General features: G+C 40.4%; 1 protein-coding gene across 4 annotated transcripts in view; it reads left to right on the forward strand.

Annotated features, from left to right (window-relative positions):
- Window positions 1-19594, forward strand: part of BTBD9 (BTB domain containing 9) — a 256023-nt gene that overhangs the window by 9271 nt on the left and 227158 nt on the right. For 3 of the 4 annotated variants that reach the window (XR_013231825.1, XM_077342088.1, XM_077342099.1), the window contains exons 3-5: window positions 6705-6913; window positions 9938-10301; window positions 17112-17376. Coding sequence is in view for 3 of the 4 variants with exons in the window: in XM_077342088.1 (XP_077198203.1) it covers window positions 6729-6913; window positions 9938-10301; window positions 17112-17376 (814 nt within the window). In the remaining variant the exon portion in view is untranslated. The remainder of the gene's footprint in view (window positions 1-6704; window positions 6914-9937; window positions 10302-17111; window positions 17377-19594) is intronic. The other variant, XM_077342112.1, reaches the window with a different exon arrangement.

The raw sequence follows: 19594 nt of genomic DNA on the forward strand, positions 1-19594 counted from the left end.
ACACTCTCCAGGCCCATCATTGGCCAATTTGGGATGGGGGGGAGGGCAGGTCAACATGACTGTATATGGTCATATGACCTGATAAATGTTTAACAAATTTTTAAAATATATTAAAAATTCATTAACTCCCACCTATTCTGGAAATCCTTCCAGAGCCCTCAAAAAACCCCAGAGTTTCAGAAAAACCTGGTTGAGAAAGCCTGTTGTAAGCAAATGTACTATATTTGTGCCCTGAATTATGGACTCATGAATTCTTGAAACCACTTGAGAATTCATAGTTACTAAGGTGACCAGATTGTCCCACTTTTGGAGGGACATCTGGGGGTACCTGGCAAATTGTACTTATGTTGAAATTAAAAAACATATATTACAATACTATTATTGCATTATATGCGTTCTATGAAGCTTTTTGTTGCTCCATATAGACCAAATTTTTAAACAAGAAAGCCCCCCCCCCGGTCAGTGGTGTCCCGCTTTGCCAATGCTAAAATCTGGTCACCAGAGTATGCAGCTATCTTGAAGGTCAAAAGTAATACAATGTGAGTCATTCTGTTGACTTAGGAGTACTGTCTGTGTAGCCTTGTGTCATGTGTGTTCACCCATTGCTTAAGGCTATGCTAGAGGATGTATCAGTTTGATTTATTAGTTGTTTGTAGTGTTCTGCCTGGAGAGATGCTGAAAAAAATTCATTTATACCATTCATCTCTTGGCTTCACCGGGATCAGCACTGTTATTTCATGTACCAGACATGTACAATATTGTGCTCATCATTGATCAAATACTAAAACCAAATGGATGCAAATACAAAACTTGGTTTTTGAGGGGAGGCATTATAAAATACTGGTAGGGAAGCCTGTTTTAAAAATGGACTGAGAATTCTGCCCTGCCCCTCCCCCCAGCTATCCTGGTGTTTAGGAGTGCAGGAGAGGGGTAGAGCAGTGGGGTCAGTGTGAGTTGCGCGTTTAGCCTCCCATCGGCTTCCCAATTATGTGCAGGGGAGGAAAGTGGTAAGAGCCAGTGAGGCAGGTGCTTGGCCTCCCAGTGGTAGATTACAATTCATATAGCAGCAGATATAAACAGTTACAAAGCAGTCCACAGAAACAGGTGATAAATGCAGAACTCCCTCCAAACAATAATTCCTCCAGCGGATAATTCATTCTCGATAGTCCCATTTCAAAAAAACAGGAACATCCCAAATAGGAACACAGACTTTGATGATAGTAAGACAAATAGTAGAATCAACTCAAACAGGTATTTTAATGCTTTTTGATGACAGAAACTTGTGTTCATCAGGATCCTTTGTCAACAAGAAGAGATGACACGGCCCTCAGCCCCCCTCCCGTTGCCGGGATCTGAAGCATGAGCTTTCTTCTTCAAATTGGCTGTCATAGGCCCATTATGCACGGAGTGGAAAGTCTGCATTCGGGGTGGAATGGCGGCGGCTAAAATCACCAATTATGCACGCTGCAGGTGGCAACCGGGTGCAGAGTCAACTTATGCCGCCGAAAAAGCCTGATTAGCGAGATGCAGAAGAATGTGGAGCTTTCTGGGACCTGGGCGCAACCAGAAGCGGCTCCGGAGTAGCCCTGTGCATAATCGGATACTCTGGGTTTTGCTGCCGTTGTGTTCTGTCCCGTGCATAATCGGTTTGCTTCGCTTCTTCCTCCTCCTCGTTCTCCATGCCACCGTTTCAGCGGCCGTGCATAATAGGCCATAGGCAGAACTTACACTCTCCTTTTTCTGGATAGCTTTAAACTGCTAACATGGACTATTTGGTCCTCTTTGGGCACAGAATGCTGCAACCCTGGGTTCATTGATGGAGGTATGTTAGGACAGTCCTGAGAAGAACAGAACTCATCCTCTTGGAGAGGAGTAACAAGTGGAGTGCCTCAGGGCCTTGTGGTTTTCAACATACTTTATACATTATTTGGATTGGATAAATTAGAGGAGGTGCTTATTAAATCTGCAGATGGTACTAAACTGGGAGTGGTAGCAAACACAGCAGGGGGGGCGTCATCTGGGCATGGAATTCAGGTAAATGTGGGCGGACAGGTAGTTGTGAATTTCCTGCATTCTGTAGTGGGTGGGGGGGGTGTTGGACTAGATGACTAGATGAGAAATGTACAGTACTGCATTTAGGTGGGAAAAATAAAATGCATCATTATAGGATGGGGGAGACTTGTCTTGGCAGTAGTATGTGCAAGAATGAGTAGACCAAATACTAAACATGAATCAGCAGCGTGGTTCAGTGGCTACAAAGGCAAATGGGATTTTGGGCTGTATCAAAAGAAGTATAGTGTCCAGATCGCGCGAGGTGATGGTTCCGCTTTGCTCTGGTTAGTCCTCACTTAGACCGTTCATGCACTGGGAACTTCACTGCCCCAGCTCCCGAGCATGAGCAGAAATTGGGAGTGGATTAGGCCCACTGGGCCAAATGCTCCACTGTGTGGGTGCAGGAAGAGGTGGGGCAACCTGCCAGGGTTAAAACTCCAGCTTGCAGCCTGGCATGAAACCTCCAGTGCGTAAATGGTCTTAGAGTACTATGCTCAGTTATGTGCACCAGAATTGAAGAAGGCTGTAGACAAACTGGAGTGTGTCTAGAGGAGGCCGATGAAGATGGTGAGGTGTTTGGAGACCAAGTCATATGAGGAAAGGTTGAGGGAGATTGGCCTGTTTAGCCTGGTGAGAAGACAACCAAGAGATGAAATGATAACCATCTTCAAGCCCTTGAAAGGCTGTCTCATATAGATGATTGGGCATTGTTGTTTTCTGTTGCCCCATGGGTTTGAACTAGAATGAGTGGGTTGAAAGTAATTCAGAAGAATTTTTGGCTAAACATCCAGAAGAAGTTCCTGACAGAGCAGTTCCTCAGTGGAACAGGCTTCCTCGGGAGGTGGCTAGTTCTCCTCTGGAAGTTTTTAAACAAACTCTAGATAGTCATCTGACAGAAATGTTGATTCTGTGAACTTAGGCAGATTGTGAAGGGTTGTGGCTCTTTCTTGCTTGCCCAAGTAAATGCTGATTGTCACGTTTGGGTCAGAAGGTGAATTTCCTCCAGACTAGATTGGCCAGGGAGTCTGGTTGGAGGAGGGATCATCTAGACATGGAATGGAGTCACTGTGGATGGGCAGGCAGCTGTGAAGTTTCCTGCATACTGCAAGGGTTGGAGTAGATGATCTTGAAGGTCCCTTCCAGCTCTATGATCCTATGATCCAGATGAACAGTATACATTCTTTGAATTTAGTGCAGTAGTCTCTTTAAGGGTTGCTAGAAGTTGGAGATGCCTGACACATCCTGTAAATCCAAGATTCCTCTTTTTTCTCCTTGTGCCTCTGACTAACTGGAGACATCTGCTGAATGCCTGGCTCTCCATTTGCAATATTTTGCTTCTCCCATGATGCTCATTCACAAACCAATCACATCGTAACACTGCTAAAAATATCTGACCTGTTGTTTAGTCCTGTTTGGCTCATCCTATCTTGCCAAAATAATAACCCTGTTGCAGTAACTGAGCTATGTTGTTTTGTTTTTAAAGCCTTTTTTATTTGCACGCATACCCTTGATTCCTTTAAGCTACCATCATGTCAAGGAAAAGGCCTGCTAGGCCTCTGAGTCCCTAAGGGCAGTGGCAAATATTTTATTTTTTACTTTGCACATGTGTCAGTTTCTGGGTGGCTCACAAGAAGGCTCAGGGCAGCTCACAACAGTATCAATTACATAAAATTAATACAATCATCTGTCTTAAAATGACTAATATTAAAAGCAAATCTCAAAATTTCAAACAAGCTGGCTGTTTCTTTTTTGAGAGAGGGACACATAAAGTGCATCCATATTGTTGGTGGTAGAAGTTAACTTTGAGGTTGGTCACTATAAGAAGGGAAGCCAGACTTTGGATGTTACTTCCTGGCCTCAGCTGTAACTAGGGTTGTGCGATTCGGCCGCCGAAGCGGCCATTCCATCCGGGCGCAGCCAGCGCCGCGCCGCGGGGGGGGGGAGGGCGGTGCCGGCAGCGGCGTGACAGCGGGCGCAACCACGCAGGCGCAGAATTCTGCAAACTGCAAATTGTTGGAAGGTCCCACAGGTCCATGATCTCATTCAGCAGAGCGTTCCACTAGGCATGGCCCTGGTTGACCAGACTTTAATTAAGATTTTTTACAATTTTATTGTAGGGAATTGGAAAAAGGGGTAAGAAGCAATTTTATTCAATATTGCATAGAATCAACAAAGCATGCAACACACACAAAACAATAAAAGCTAGCTCTATGCACACTTAAGTGAGATGATTCTAACTTCAGTTTTTATGCATGAAATAAATTCCTAGAATCCTTTCCTGCACAAACCTTAGGTGTTAATTATATCAAAATCCAAGCAAACCTCTCTTCTCTGTACCCAGGCCCACACTTTTAACTTCTTGGGCCCATACAGTTAGGCAGCTAAATAGGACTAATCAGAAACCCCCACTTGCAATCCAAATTTTGTAGGTTTTAGCCATCCAGGACAGCAACATGGCCCTGAAAGATAATAGAGCAACTATCAGCCTGGGGTCAATTGCAGACCACCAGATACCTCACATACCAGGCAGTAAATATTAAAGAGACAAGCGAGACTTTCAAGAAGCCTTTCAAGACAAGGCTTTCAAGAAGCCTTGTCAGCTTGCCTCTGTATACACTAGTTTCTTATGAATTAATTGGGAATTAAAAACAGCCTTGGAGCAAGCTGATCCAAGCAGCCTCCAAGGTCCTGGTGGAGCCCCAGCGACTCCTCAGCTTGGATTTGGGTCTTTGTGACAGTGACAACAGGTATAGGCTTGCCCACTGGGTGAGGTTACGCCAGTAGCTACCATTGCGGTAACGTAGGTAGAAAATGAATGCCCCTGCTACTAGTGGCTCTCCAGGATAACAGCCCACCAGAAACCTTCCCAATAATTTAAAGGGTTAGTTCATTCCTGTACTTCATAGATATGACACAGCTTGGAGTCTGTGATTTGTCTCTGGTAGGGCAGCTGAACAGATGTCTAAGACTTTTTTTTTTTAAGAGACTTCTATCTCGTCCTATTTCTTCAGGTAGCTTTATGCAGCATTTGTGTGGCTGTCCTGTTTTATTACCAACATGTTCTTTTGAGATAAATTAGAGAGAGTAGCCGTCATAAGTGAAGAGCTGAACTCTGAGTCCATGTCTGGCTTTCTATCCACTCTACCATGTTGTGGCTCTTATGTTCAGGATTTCTGCTTCGTCACTGTTTTTTTAAAAAATAGGTTTGTCTTGAAATATTCAAGAAGATAAACTGTTGATTTAAAAAGGTCTTCATTTTTGCATTTTGTGTCACTTGAAAATAATTTTCTGATTATGAGATTATATGTGCTGTTTGTGGGCTTTTAAATTACTCTTGTTGCTGTTTGCAATTTCACTGCATCTGAGAAAGTATGCATGCGCACGAAAGCTTATACCTTGAATAAAATTTTGTTGGTCTTAAAGGCACTACTGGAGTCAGACCAAGATGACTACCCACCCGAATGCTCTTTAGCCTGTTATTCAGATGCATGTAGGATCTGAAGACGGGGTTCTGATTGCTTGTTCATAAAGTCCAAAGATATATAATTCAAACCCTGCTCGTTTAGTGAGCTAATAAAGCCTCTGTATTTACTTGGCTCCTACTCACATGAACAAGTAAAATCTTATTCTTGCTGCTAGACACACTATTTATGTAGCTTGATATTTCTTGCCTGAGAGTGTGTGGCAATTCAGATTAGCTTCAAGTTGCTTTTCAGTATCATTTTCAAGTAATCTAAGTGAAGAAGCTCTTTTTCTGAAGTATACTTCAACTTGAAAATACAGCAATGATATGTAGAGAGAATCAAAGGGATGTTCTAGGATTTGGGATTCCTTGGATAAAAAGTTCTCATGTTAAGGTATATATTTTATTTAAATATATCCACAGAGCTTTATCTTTCTCAAAGTGTGAATTGAAGCTCAAAAAATAGTTTCAAATTATGCACCATGTGGGTATTGCAAACAGTGAAATGGCTAAAGCATATGTTTTGCAAATGCCACTTTGCCCATTGGGACATCTTTTACGCTATGTGAATAAAAAGCAGGAGGTTTATTTTTCTGTTAAAACCTCTTCAGGCTGATAGTGCACTGGGCATAGAGACTTTCCCTGTAGAGCTTTTCAAGGACTTATTAATATCTCTGCCATATAAAACGCGATTCTTTGAAAAGGCTTCCTATATTAATGATTGAAAATCACTGTGATCTCAGTTTTGGAGAGTTAATCAGACTCCTGTGGGAATAGATCATAAATACTCATATTCTAGCTAATTATAGATGAAAACTCTTGGTGTGGATTTCAGTATTTAATTTGAGCACTGCTATATTGATCTTAATTGATCTGCCCTGGCTACTGAATCAATTTAACTTGTACAGGGCGTTATAATTAGTGAGTTGGCTGGCTATCTCGAAACCTTGTTACCTAATGATTTCCTTTCTTCTAATTTGTTTTGTAAGGGCTTGTTTATTTGGAGTGTTTATGTTGGCAATATTTTTCTGACATCTGCTTCTATTAAGCTGGGAATTTTTTCTTTTAGCAAATAGCATTTATACTCTCATTCATTGAATGATAATGTGATTTCGTTTGCATCTGTTAAGATTTTAATCTATTTCAAAAAAGTGTATCTCTTTTATGTCCTATTGCTTTATTCTTACAGGTGGGTGTACTTTTCTCCTACAAGATGAGTAACAGCCACCCTCTCCGTCCTTATACAGCAGTAGGGGAAATTGACCATGTTCACATTCTCTCTGATCATGTTGGTGTACTGATGAATGGGGAGGAGTACAGCGATGTTACATTCATAGTTGAAAAGAAACGTTTTCCTGCTCATAGAGTGATTCTGGCAGCAAGGTGTCAGTATTTCAGGTGAAGTATTTCAGACTTTCCATTAGTTTTTGTGCTAGGGAGGTGAAATAAAACATTACTAAGGAACACTGTTGTCAACACTTCCTCTTAAGTCATAGTGTTTCCTTTTGGAAGATGTCTGTATAACGCTGTCATAATTTGATTTTCATTATACACTTACTTTAGATTTTGTGAAATACAGATTAGTGGCCCATGGGTTTTTTTGGCTAAATTACTTAGAAATTTTGTCCCCAATTGTTTTCATTCAGACTTCTGCATGATTAAACCACCCTGAGCCGCAGGGGAGGGCGGTATATAAATATAATAAATACATAAATCCCTGCCCATCCCATTTTCCTTCCCCCATATAATTAAGTCAGTTAGGCCCATTATGCACGGAGTGGAAGGTCCGCATTTGGGGTGGAATGGCGGCAGCTAAAATCACCAATTATGCATGCTGCAGGCAGCAACCGGGTGCAGAGTCAACATATGCCGCCGAAAAAGCCACGTTAGTGAGATGTGGAAGAAAGTGGAGCTTCCTGGCACCAGGACGCAACCAGAAGCGGCTCCGGAATAGCTGCGTGCATAATCGGATACTCTGGGTTTGGCCGCCGATGCGTTCCGTCCCGTGCATAAGCGGTTTGCTTCACTTCTTCCTCCTCTGCATTTTCCATGCCGCAGTTTCAGCGGCCGTGCATAATAGGCCTTACTCTCAATATTCTAACCACATATTCATGTCAAGGTTGGGAGGATTCTTGTTTTTAATATTTTCTTCATAAACATGGTGTATGCTGAAACCTATTCTTATATTTGGGTGCATCCTTCTTGCTCTTTCAGGGTAGGTGCTTGGTTTTGAAGATTGCTGATAGAGGCTGTCTTTCCCCCACTCTTTTTATAAGTTAATTCTTGCTGTCACGCTCCACCTTGAACTGCCACATTTTAATGTTTTATATATTTATTTGGTTACATATCTGAAGTCTACATTACTGCCTAAAGCAGGGCTATGTTATCCAGGCTGTTATCCAGAATGTAAAATTACCCAGCTGTATCACATCCACTGCTTTTGCCAATGATTATAGCATTTAGGAAAGCCATTTACTTTGTGCTCCTTTTTGGCACGTGTAGTTAAATTTTGGATAAGTTTACTGTACAGGGGCTAATTACACTAAAGCAGCCTTTTCCAACCTTTTGACCATGGAGGATCCCCTGAAATAATTTTTCAGGCTGAGGAGCCCCGGAAGTGATATCAGCTGGCCACACCTCCCTGCCTCACCCCCATACATTACATGCCACTGGAAGTGATATCACCACCTGCGTTAACAAGCAGTCTTGAAGTGGATTAAGAAAGGGAGAGGCAGGAGGCGGGTTAAGGCAGGAATAAACATACAGGCTCTGCCCTCTCCCAGGCATAGAAACCACAAGAGAACTCATTCATGCTCTGGAGGAGTAACAATGGAAGTGACCAGTTCCTTAGTTTGTGGCTGAGTCCATTAAGACAGTAAGTTAAGTGCCGCAGATCCCTGGGGATCCATGGACCCTTCATTGAGAATCCCTACACTAAAATATTACTGTACAGCATATTTCACTTACCATAGAAGAACAACACATTATTTTCTATTTTCATATACCTCAGCATGTATGACTTTAAAGGCAGTTAATGGTTTTTGGTATCATTTGAGCAAGGTTTAATATGATAAGTAAACTATTGTTGCAAGTGGATTATTAAAATGTAACAAGATGGAGCTATAAGTAGCTGGAAAATTCCCCACTCCCCATAGTGTAATAGAGTAAAATTAGACAGGTAAGTTTCCTGCTTACCTGTCTCTGAATCTCAGAATCTGTGCTGTAATGAAATAGCTGTGTACTATTGACTGCTGAGCAAGGAGTTGTTCATCTAAACATGAATATGAGTAGTAGTACATGGTTTACATGTATGTACGTTTTTTTTTCTTATCACCCTATACTGTATTGAAAGTATTGGGTAGGAGGAAATTTGGTTTGGTCCCATATGATCTGACTCTAATTCTTCTCAAACTTTAATTTCAGGATACTATAAGTTGTTGGGATTCTGCTCTCTGGGTATTGGAAGTGTACTTGGGAAATGTGATTTGATAAGTCCTTTTCCTACAACTCTGAACTCCTCCCATAAACTCTTTGGCTTCAAAGCAGTTATTTATTTAATTAATTTTTAAAGTTTTGGATTTGTATCCCACCACTCTTGAGAGACTCAGAATTCTGACATATATATCCTAACTTTTTTCTCTTCCCCTTCCCCTTGATGCTGTAAGGTGTTTGGTGTTCTTATTTTTACCCCCAGTAGAAATTCAGTTGCCTTTAGTAATCTGTGTTTCCTGGCGGGCAGTGTGCATGCACAAGGCCTCCTGCCTCTTGCCTGGGTAGACTTTTATAGTTAGTAGTTAATTATATGATGTATCAAAGTAGGATTTGTTTTGTATTGTAATAAGATTTCAAATGTAAATCGCCAAATGACTCACTGGGTGAGTGGCAACTAAGAAAACCTTATAAATAAACGAGTGCTCAGCTCCCTTTGGGCCTTTTAACGAAGAATCCTTATCTTGCCTATTGTAGCTTATTTCACTAACCTATTGATAGTCATGGGACTATTGAGTTTGCTGTTAGAAAAGGGGATCTCATATCTTAGAGAAAAATTAGCTCCATCTTTTTTCTTCTAATCACCTGTAAGATGGTCACCATTCAGTCCCACGGTTTTATTTTACACAATCATGTTTCAGCATGTAAGTACTCTTTTAGTTATCAAAAAAAATCTGTTTAATTTTGTAACTGGCTGTGTAATATGTCTGACCATCTGGTTGTATTCTGTCAGACACCTGTATATTATGCACGTGTATTTTAGCAGGTACGCAAATCAAGTGCCAGCAAATTGGTTTTGAACTGCAGAAATTCCTCTTTCATGTGAAATTCTGAAGCTATGCTAGATTTGTTTTGTTTATGTTTCTTATAATTATTTATTATTAGAATATATACTTTTCAACCTCATTTCTCTCTCTTTCTGCATCTGTGCAGAGCACTGCTGTATGGTGGAATGCGTGAATCTCAACCTGAAGCAGAAATTCCTCTCCAAGACACCACTGCAGAAGCCTTTACAATGTTATTAAAATATATTTACACGGGTCGTGCCACATTAAGAGATGAAAAGGAGGAGGTCCTCTTAGACTTCTTGAGTTTGGCTCATAAATATGGATTCCCTGAATTAGAAGATTCCACCTCTGAATATCTTTGCACTATCCTTAACATTCAGAATGTTTGCATGACCTATGATGTTGCAAGCCTCTACTCACTTACCAAATTGACTTGTATGTGCTACATGTTTATGGACAGAAATGCTCAAGAGGTGCTTGCTAGTGAAAGCTTCCTGTCACTTTCTAAGGTATGCATCCATTTTAAAACTTAGATTTAAAATGAATCAAGATTCTTGTACTGATAATTGTGAACATTTTGCTGAAAACATGAAGAAAGTACCTGAAAAGGTTAGCTTGCGTATTCAGTGGAAAAAGTTGTCCAGCTTTCATAATCTTGCTGTTCTTATTTATCACCATTTATTTATTTGAAACTTTCAGCAATCATAACTTCCTGGAATTAGATACTTATGCAAAATAAGTATATTAATTTATATTATGTATATAGGTTTGCTCGAGACTTGGTGTAGAACTTGGTTTCATTTATTTCTTGGTTATTTTATCTTGTTTGTTGTGGATACTGAAGGAGGGTTATTTAAAACAGCTGTCAAAAGGGTACCTATAACTATTAAGTCCTCCCTATTCTGTCCTTTGTTTGCTTCATGTTGTAATTTGAAATGATTAGAGAATATGGTGGGGGATTTGGGGATGTGGCCAATGTTCTGATGTCACAAAAAAATGGCATTAGTCTTTTGCCCAAAAACTAGATCAGACTCCTTGTGTCCAGTCCTCTCCACCTGAAACTTGTGTAGCTGCTGTTTGTGGCCGTGTTACTCACAAATGCTACACACTGCTGTCATGTCAACTCCACCCAACCAGAACTTGTAGAGCCTCCATTTGCAGCTATGCCTTCCACTGCCACTGCGCCACTTCCCCCCACCCAAAACTTATGGAGCCTCTGTTTGTGGCTGTCCGCACACAAACAGCATTTTCACAAATTTCAAGGGCGGGGGGAGAGTGGGTGCAACAATGTTGCAACAATAGTTTGCAGTGTCTGTGGAAGGTAGAACCACAAAAGGAGGCTCCATAAGTTTTGGGTGAGGGGATTGGAGGGGGGGGATTTCCTCAGAGCAGCAGTGGGGATCTGGCATCCCTAGAAATCATTAAATGTAAAATTGATGAAAAAGATTTGGATTTTTTATAAAATATAACTGCAGGTGAAAGTTTCAATAGGATGTGTATAAGAAAGGGACGTGTAGATAAAACTGTATTAAAATTGTGCAGCAAAACTTCTACATTTTCAGCAGCTTTGTGTATAGAATTTATATTTATTTATTTATTTATATTTTTATTTTTATACCTCCCTTCCCTACGGCTCTGGGCGGTTTACATAAAACATTTTTCAACATTCACATAGAACACTATCAAAATCAATATCAAAATCAATATAACAATATAACAATAACAACAACATATAAACTGGAACAATTAGAATGGCACTTCAACAATAACTTGACAATCCCTCAGTCGGTTCGTTCCTTCAGTCTGGGGGGCACCTGTAGGTGTTATGGCTCAGTCGGCCCCACCAAATGCCTGGTGGAAGAGCTCCTTTTTGCAGGCCCTGCGGAACTGTGGAAGTTCCGGCAGGGCCCTGATCTCTTCGGGGAGCTCATTCCACCAGGTGGGGGCCAGGACCGAGAAGGCTCTGGCCCTTGTTGAGGCCAGACGTGCCTCTTTAGGGCCAGGGATCCGTAGCCAGTTGGAGGTGGCGGAGCATAGAGCTCTTCTGGGGGTATAGGCATAAATTATAAATAAATTATAAATGGGAAACAATTATTTTACAATGGTCTGTCTTTTTTTTTAAACTAGGGATTAGATAATTGAGCAGCCCTCTGATATAACAGTTTTGGCTTTCACTTTTAGCTGCTGCAATGTCCATATAGAATTTGCTGACTATTGCTCCAAAATGGGAAGAACAAAATTAGCTTCCTTTTTATTGTAATAAAAAAGTCTTCAGAGTTTTCTTTCTTTCTTTAGATAATGTAGTTGTTGTTGTTCCACCTTCTTGTAGTGACTCACAGTGGATGACATAGTGTACATCAAGTATAATCAATAGAATGGGACATCCAGTGAACAGTACAATAGAGTTTGAACTATAGAAATCTGAAAAACAAACAAGTCTTATCCTGCCTTCCTCCCCTTTATTGTAGGATAAGTTTTTATGTTTTGAGTTTTTTAGTGGGTGTGTTTGTCACTTTATTAAATAAAAAGACTTGGATCCTAACTTCTGCCCATTGAAGTGGTGTGAGATTTTTGGTGAGTCTCCCCACTGCAGATCCCTGCTTCAGTACACATTTTGCTCCTGCAGGTCCTCTTACCACCAGGAAACACAGTTTGGCAGGACAGAAGCCTGCAGTGATAAGGGAAACATGGGAAAGTTTCTCTTCATCCAGTACAGCTCTTCCTATGCTAGGCAAGATCCATCCCAAAATTTTTGATCAACAGTCTATTCTCAGAGAAGTGTTTATTTACTGGGATTGGACTTCTGTTTTTTTTGTATAACATGACTTTTACATAAAGGAAGAAGTCACGTTTATTTAAAACGTTTATGACCTACCATTCTTCCTTACAGAGCTTAAGGCAGCCTATAAAACACATAAAAAACAAAAAAATTAAAATCACAATTCAAGTCTTCTAGTATAGCGATCCCCAACCTGTGGGCCTCGGACCATATGTGGTCCTTCGACTAATTGGAGGTGGGCCCCGAAGGACGCCTTTCCCCCCCCCCCCCGGCCCTTTACTTCATCCCCCTGGCCCTTTACAACACACTTCGGGTGTCACTGTCTCCCATCACTCCCAGATGGGACTATCTCGTTGCAGAGAAACAAGCTCAGGGTTCCCATTGATTTGTCATTGTCATGAGTTAAAATTTCCATGAAAATAAAATGTTCCTTATGTTCATTGTTGTGGCGTGTCTGTATCTTATTTTGAAGGGATGTTTAAACATTACCATAGCGATCAGAGAGCATTAGGGCAGTGGTTGAGAGTAGAGGAGTAAACTACCCCCCCCACCGGTCCTCAGTAAAAGGCATTGAGTGGTCCCCGGCGTTGAGTGGTCCCCAGTGATAAAAAGGTTGGGGACCACTGTTCTAGTAAACTTAACCAAATACAGTCCTAAATAAAATCATCTTCAGCTGTCTCCTAATGACAGAAAGTGAGGGGCAAGAACTGACAGGTATCGTCTTCACTTTCCAGTTTTTAGCCAACAGTATTCTGGCCGCAGTTGTAGCATAAAAAAATAATACTCTTTCCTGTACTGGCAGAGTGTCCAGAAAGAAACTTAGTAACCAATACTCAGGTTTCATTACAAACTTAATTTTTAGCATCTTTTCTAGCTCCAAGTGAACCTTAGACCAATACTTATACACCCTAGGACACCTTCACCACATGTAAAAGAATGATCCCACCTTCTCCTGACACTTCCAACGTTTATTATTACCCATATTGGACATCCTTACTATAAAGCTTTTGGTGTTAGGTACCAACAATAAAACATTTTATACCAATTCTCCCTAACAGCCTGACTCCTAGTTAGCTTTGGTATCTTATTCCATATCCCTTCCCAAGCTTTTAAAGAGATTTTAGTTTTAAGGTTCATCATCCATTTAATCATGCAGTTCTTAATAGACTCTGTTTCAGTCTCATATTGCAAAGAGCATTTTATAAATTTGTTTTTGTAAGTGGGGTTTTTCCTGTATAATGATTTGCTTAAACTCCATTAGGGATATTTTAACACCCTTTTAAGTTCCAAATTCCGTTTTGAGTCTCGACTTCAGTTGGTTATATTCTATCCATTGCAATGGAATTCCTCCTTCATTCAGAGTTTGAAGGTCTTTTAGTCTGCCTGTGTTAGTTAAGATGTCTATATACTTCAGACAGGATATCCTTGTTTGCTGTTGAGTGATGAAATAAGCCTCAATTGGTGATTTTATTAGGGAGCATGTTGACGATAATCTACCCTTATATCTTAGCCAAATCTTCAAGGCAGCATCAAACCATAGGCTGTTCTTTATTTTCTTTTTCTTTTCTGTTTTCTGACTTGAAGAGGGCCTAAGAGTTTCATGCAAACTTGATCCCAATCCAGCCTTATCTAACGCTAAATCTTCGAACATTGGGTTAATCATCCAATCTGCTAGCATAACTAACATCGCAGTATGTTTAAGTTTGGAACAGCCTATCCCCCTCTCTTTTTGGCATCTTGCAACACTCTAGTAGCGATCCTAGGTTTCTTATATGCCCAAATAAATTTATTCAGTCCGGATTGTCATCTATTCAATTGCCTATCACCAAGTGCTATGGGTAGAGTTTGAAAAAGAAAATTTAGTTTGGGTAACACGTTCATCTTTATTGCAGCTATGTGGGCAGACCATGAGATCTTCAGTTTGGACCAAATTGTTAAATCTTGTTTGATTGCCTGCCATAACTTCCCATAATTATTTGTTATGAGCTCTGATGGATCTTTACTCAGATATACTCCTAAATATTTAACCATTTTCGGATTAATTTCACATCCAGATTTGCTTTTTATTAGATCTATTTCTGAGTCCGACATTTCTTGCAATAGTATTTTTGTTTTAGATCTATTAATCCTGTAGAGTTGGTTCTTATATGCCGCTTTTCTCTACCCAAAGGAGTCTCAAAGTGGTTTACAGTCCCCTTCCCTTTCCTCTCCACAACAGACACCCTGTGAGGTGGATGAGGCTGAGAGAGCCTTGATATTACTGCTTGGTCAGAACAGCTTTATCAGTGCTGTAGCGAGCCCAAGGTCACCCAGCTGGCTGCATGTGGGGGAGGGCAGAATCGAACCCAGCGTGCCAGATTAGAAGTCCACACTCCTACACCAAACTGGCTCTGATCCTAATATTGATTATGATCAATATCCTAATATTGGTTATAATCCTAATATTGATTTCCCCTACAATTGTCTCTTCTTTTTGCAAATTCCCTAGGGTGGCTTGGGATGTTAAATGTTTACGGTGCAAGCTCAGATTTTGTTGATCAGGTTAATTTGTCCTTCTCTCTTTTCCTTACATTCTTTCTTTGGGTAAACAATTCTATTTTAAAAAATGTTTTCTTCTCATTTTCTTCTCTTTAGTATTTCTGGTAATTAATTCTTTATCTTTCTTTTTTCTTTCCATCTCCAGTTTCTCAGGTATTTGTTTTCATGATTGCTCACCTGTTGTCCATTTCTCTGTTTCTGTTAGTCTATGCTTTCTGTGCTTTTTATTTCTTAATCCTTCCCTGTCTTCTTTTTTTTAATTATTTTCCTTCTTTCTGTCCTGGGAACAGGGCTGGAGCAGGCATCCGCTGTGCTGATATTTTTTTTTAAATTAATTCCCACCGAAGCTGTAAAACCCTTCTAGGGCCATCAAGAAATCCCAGGGTTTCACATAGACCCTGTTGAGAAAGCCTGCTCCATGCCATTTTATGAACTGAATTCTGACTCATTAAAGATTATAATGGAATAAATTGTATTAGTTTTTAAGTGAGTTTTGTTACATTTAGTTGCAACAAACTAACATGGCTACCTTGCTCAAATTATTGGGATTTATAGGAAGCAAACTTGGGAGTAAGGTTTTTGCATGTGTCTATCAGCCGGTTTTGTGAGAATTTAGGCCTAGATTTTTCTCAGACTTAACCTTTACAGAATTTGATGATTATAAAGCAGATAGGCTATGTGTTTGTTATTGTTCTCTCTCTCTCTCTCTCTCTCTCTCTCTCCATCTTCAATTTAAGATAATAATTAAAGCATTCATAACCCCCACCTGAAAAATAAAAAATAAATACAATGTGGACATTGTAAATTAACACTGCCATCTTAACGTGTAAGCCAGGAGTTCCGAAACAGTTTCAGGCTGCTCCCAGGTCATATCCCTATTGCCCCTCCTCCACACACATGCAAACACATACCTGGTGTTAGGTCTACTGCAAATTCAAAAGTATTGCCTATATTTCTTTTTTTGGTTGTTATGCAATGGCCATATTTTAGTCGTGAAAAATATTATAAGTTCTTTGTAAAAGTCATTTCTAAAAACCACTTTAGATTCTCACTGGGGAGAAATTCAAATGGGGAAAGAAGGAGAGAGAAGCAAGCAATGGAAATTCCCATAGCTAGGAGCAAGCAGGAGAAACCTTTTCTAGCTGTTAAAAGGTGGAGACTTTGTGGAAGGGTTGCCAACCCTGGGTTAAGAGATTTCTGGAGATCTGGGGTAGACGCTGAGGAGGGGAAGTAATTCAGCAGGGCTCCCATTCAGCCCAATTTCCGAAGCTGCCATTTTCTTCAGGAAGCTAAGCAGGGTTGGCCTTGGTCAGCGCGGGTATGGGAGACCACCAAGGAAGTCAAGGGGGTTGCTGCTACCCAGAGGTAGGCAAAGGCAAGCTCCTTGGAATGTCTCTTGCTAGGAAAATGCAGCAAAAAGAGTCAGACTGCTGCCCCCAAAATTCCTCACCCCCCTCGGATCCACCCATCTTAGGAACCCCTAATTTAAGCCATGTGAGCTGCACAGGCATTGTAGATTCTGCTTACATACAATTTTGGCCCAGTATAGCTGACCTTTCCTTCTATGGATAGCCAGCTTGATTACTGCAGCAGGGGCAGATTCCTCTGCTTTCAGTTTGGCCATCTATAGCCATTTTTCTTTAAGATAGATTCAGCAAGAAAGACTTCCTTCACCAATTGCACATGTTGTCATAGTAATCCCTTCTTTCAAAGCATTTTTTAATCAGAAGGTTGAAAACTCAGAAATTAATGGATAATAGATTTTCCACAGAAATATATCAATAATATATATGGATATTTGACTGAAAAGAAAGCTAAGATAAATTTTGAATATACAGAATGTTGATTACAAATTTGTGAAATTTGTTTAGAATTGAACAATGCATATCAAGGGTGAAAGGAAGTATACAGTTTATATATGTGCCTTTTAAAGAGTTCACTGGTGAAATATAATGAGACTTTACATTCTCTTAACATTTTCTTTTTCTTGTCTTTTTTTTAGGCAGCTCTTCTCAGTATTGTACTGAGAGATTCATTTGCAGCTCCCGAAAAGGATATTTTCCAAGCCTTGGTTATCTGGTGTAAACACAACCCCAAGGAAAATCATGCTGAAATAATGCAGGCAGTACGCTTGCCACTGATGAGCTTGACAGAGCTTTTAAATGTTGTGAGGCCTTCTGGCTTGCTCTCGCCTGATGCGATTTTGGATGCCATTAAAGTTCGATCAGAAAGTCGGGACATGGACCTCAACTATAGGGGAATGTTAAGTAAGTGGCACACATTTCCATCTTGTTGAGGAAGTGTTTTGTTTGTCTTCCTATAATTAAAAGCTATCTTGGCTTTACTGTATTTACTTAAAAGGAAGGTGATTTTTTAAAAACCTTTTTGGCCCTTCTAAAGAAGGATGGGGGTCTTCTACTCAGGTATACAGATCTGCTGAATGTGAGGTGTGATTCGCTACATATGTCGGAAAAGCTTTGGAGAAAGCATGACAGGTCATTCACCAGCAGAGGAGTAGCAGTGAAAGAGACATAGAATCTTACAAATGCTACCTCTCAGTCTGCTCTGAATTTTGAGGGGAGACAGTGAGTGTCAGGTGGACTTACTGACTAGCTTTAGAAACTGCAGCTCCTTGCCTGGCAAATGATAAGTGGCAGGAATAGTAAGGGTGGATTTTCTTCACTACTGACCCATGTTTCTGACTCTTTTTTTGTCCCCAGGATAGAGAAAAGCCCATTGAGTTTATAGCAGTTCAGCACAACATTAGCTATGTGTGTTAAGTGCTGTCGTCACTTCCAACTTATGGTGACTCTACGAATTAATGACCTCCAAAATGTCCTATCATTATAATAATAATGATGATAATAACAACAAACAACTTTACTTTTATAGTCCGCTGTTCCCAGTTGGCTCAGCTATAGCTGTTATTTATTTGTTTTATTTATGCTGTTTATGTTTATAGTGTGACATTCTCCCTGAGACTCAGGGTGGATTAGTGCAGTGCAAGTCTATACAGTCAATAGGCTGTATAGTAAACAATGAAATAGAGTGGCTTGCAGGGACTTTAAAACAAGCAGATACAAATTGGAATGGATGAAACAAGGCACAAGTGTTTTAAGTGTGAACATGTTAAACGATGCAGAAATTCCATAGCAGAAACATTCTTTCAGCTATAGACAGTACAGAGTAATATTGTCCACTGTCTCTACCCTTTAACTAAACATCTTTCTGAACTTTTTACTACAGTACAAGACATTACAGAATATAAATTCCAGAATAAATAAAAAATAAAATTATCTATGTAAAAAAGTCCTCCTGAATAATTCAGTTTTGTATAGTTTGCAGAAAGTTATGAAGGTGAGAGATTCCTAACCTCTTCAGGCAGACCATTCCATAAGGTGTGGGGCATAGAAGAGAATGTGTGCATGTAGATGGTTGCCTGTGTGCAGGGTGGCAGCTGCAGAAGGCCCTGCTTTGATGAGGAAAGCTGCAGTGGTAGAGCATAGGAGGAGATGCAGTCCTGCAGGTATGAAAGACCACAGCCATGAAAGGCTTTCTATGTGATAGCCAGTACCTTGAATAGAACCCAGTGACTGGTGGGCAGTTCATGTTGTGAACTACAGTATGGGGGTAATAGACATGCTTAGCGTAGCTCCTGATAATAGGTGTGTTGTGCCGGTTTTTGCTAACTGGAGGCTCTGAGGTGACTTTCAAGGGACACCTATGTAGAATGCATTACAGCACTTTAATCTTGATGTTATTGAGCTAGCTGTTGTCCAGATCACCCAAAGTAGGGCATTATCTTATGGGGTAGATGGAGTGGGAAGAAAGTGTTTTTTGGCAGCTGCATTCATTTAGTGGATCCATCACTGTTGCTGGAGGAACATAACCCATTCAGCATAACTTCTGTCTTATCTGGGTGCAGTTTCAATTAGTTCACATTTAGCCATTTGATCAAAGCAGTCAGGCAGCAGCTCAAGACCTGTACAACATCACAAGAAGAGGCTGGATTGGAGATAGCAAAAAGAATGACATCCTAGTATACCAAAATCATTGTAAAGTGGTGTGTGTGTTAACAATACATTTCTAAGGAGAGGTACACCTTTCGAGGCCATAGAATAATTGAACCATGGAATTGGAAGGGGACATACAGGCCATCTAGTCCAACCCCTGCTCAGTGCAGGATAAACTTAAAGCATCCATAATAAGTATTTGTCCAGCCACTACTTATGGACTGCCAGTGATTGATCTCCAGGGATTTAGGAGGTTGTAAATCTGTTTAGGATTGCTCTGTCTGATTTATCTGAGACTTGGGGAGGGGGGAGGGGTTATTAAAGCCATTTTGTCTTTCCTCTTAACATTTGAAACTGAACATTCAATATTGCTTGTGAACAGGCAATGCGAAGAGGTGCAAAAAATATTTTTTTCCTACAGTTTGTATTTATTGTACATTAATTACTATGTAATAAAAAACCCTTTATATTG

The sequence above is a fragment of the Paroedura picta genome, chromosome 1 (genome assembly GCF_049243985.1).
Source record: "Paroedura picta isolate Pp20150507F chromosome 1, Ppicta_v3.0, whole genome shotgun sequence".
Taxonomy (NCBI): Eukaryota; Metazoa; Chordata; class Lepidosauria; order Squamata; family Gekkonidae; genus Paroedura; species Paroedura picta.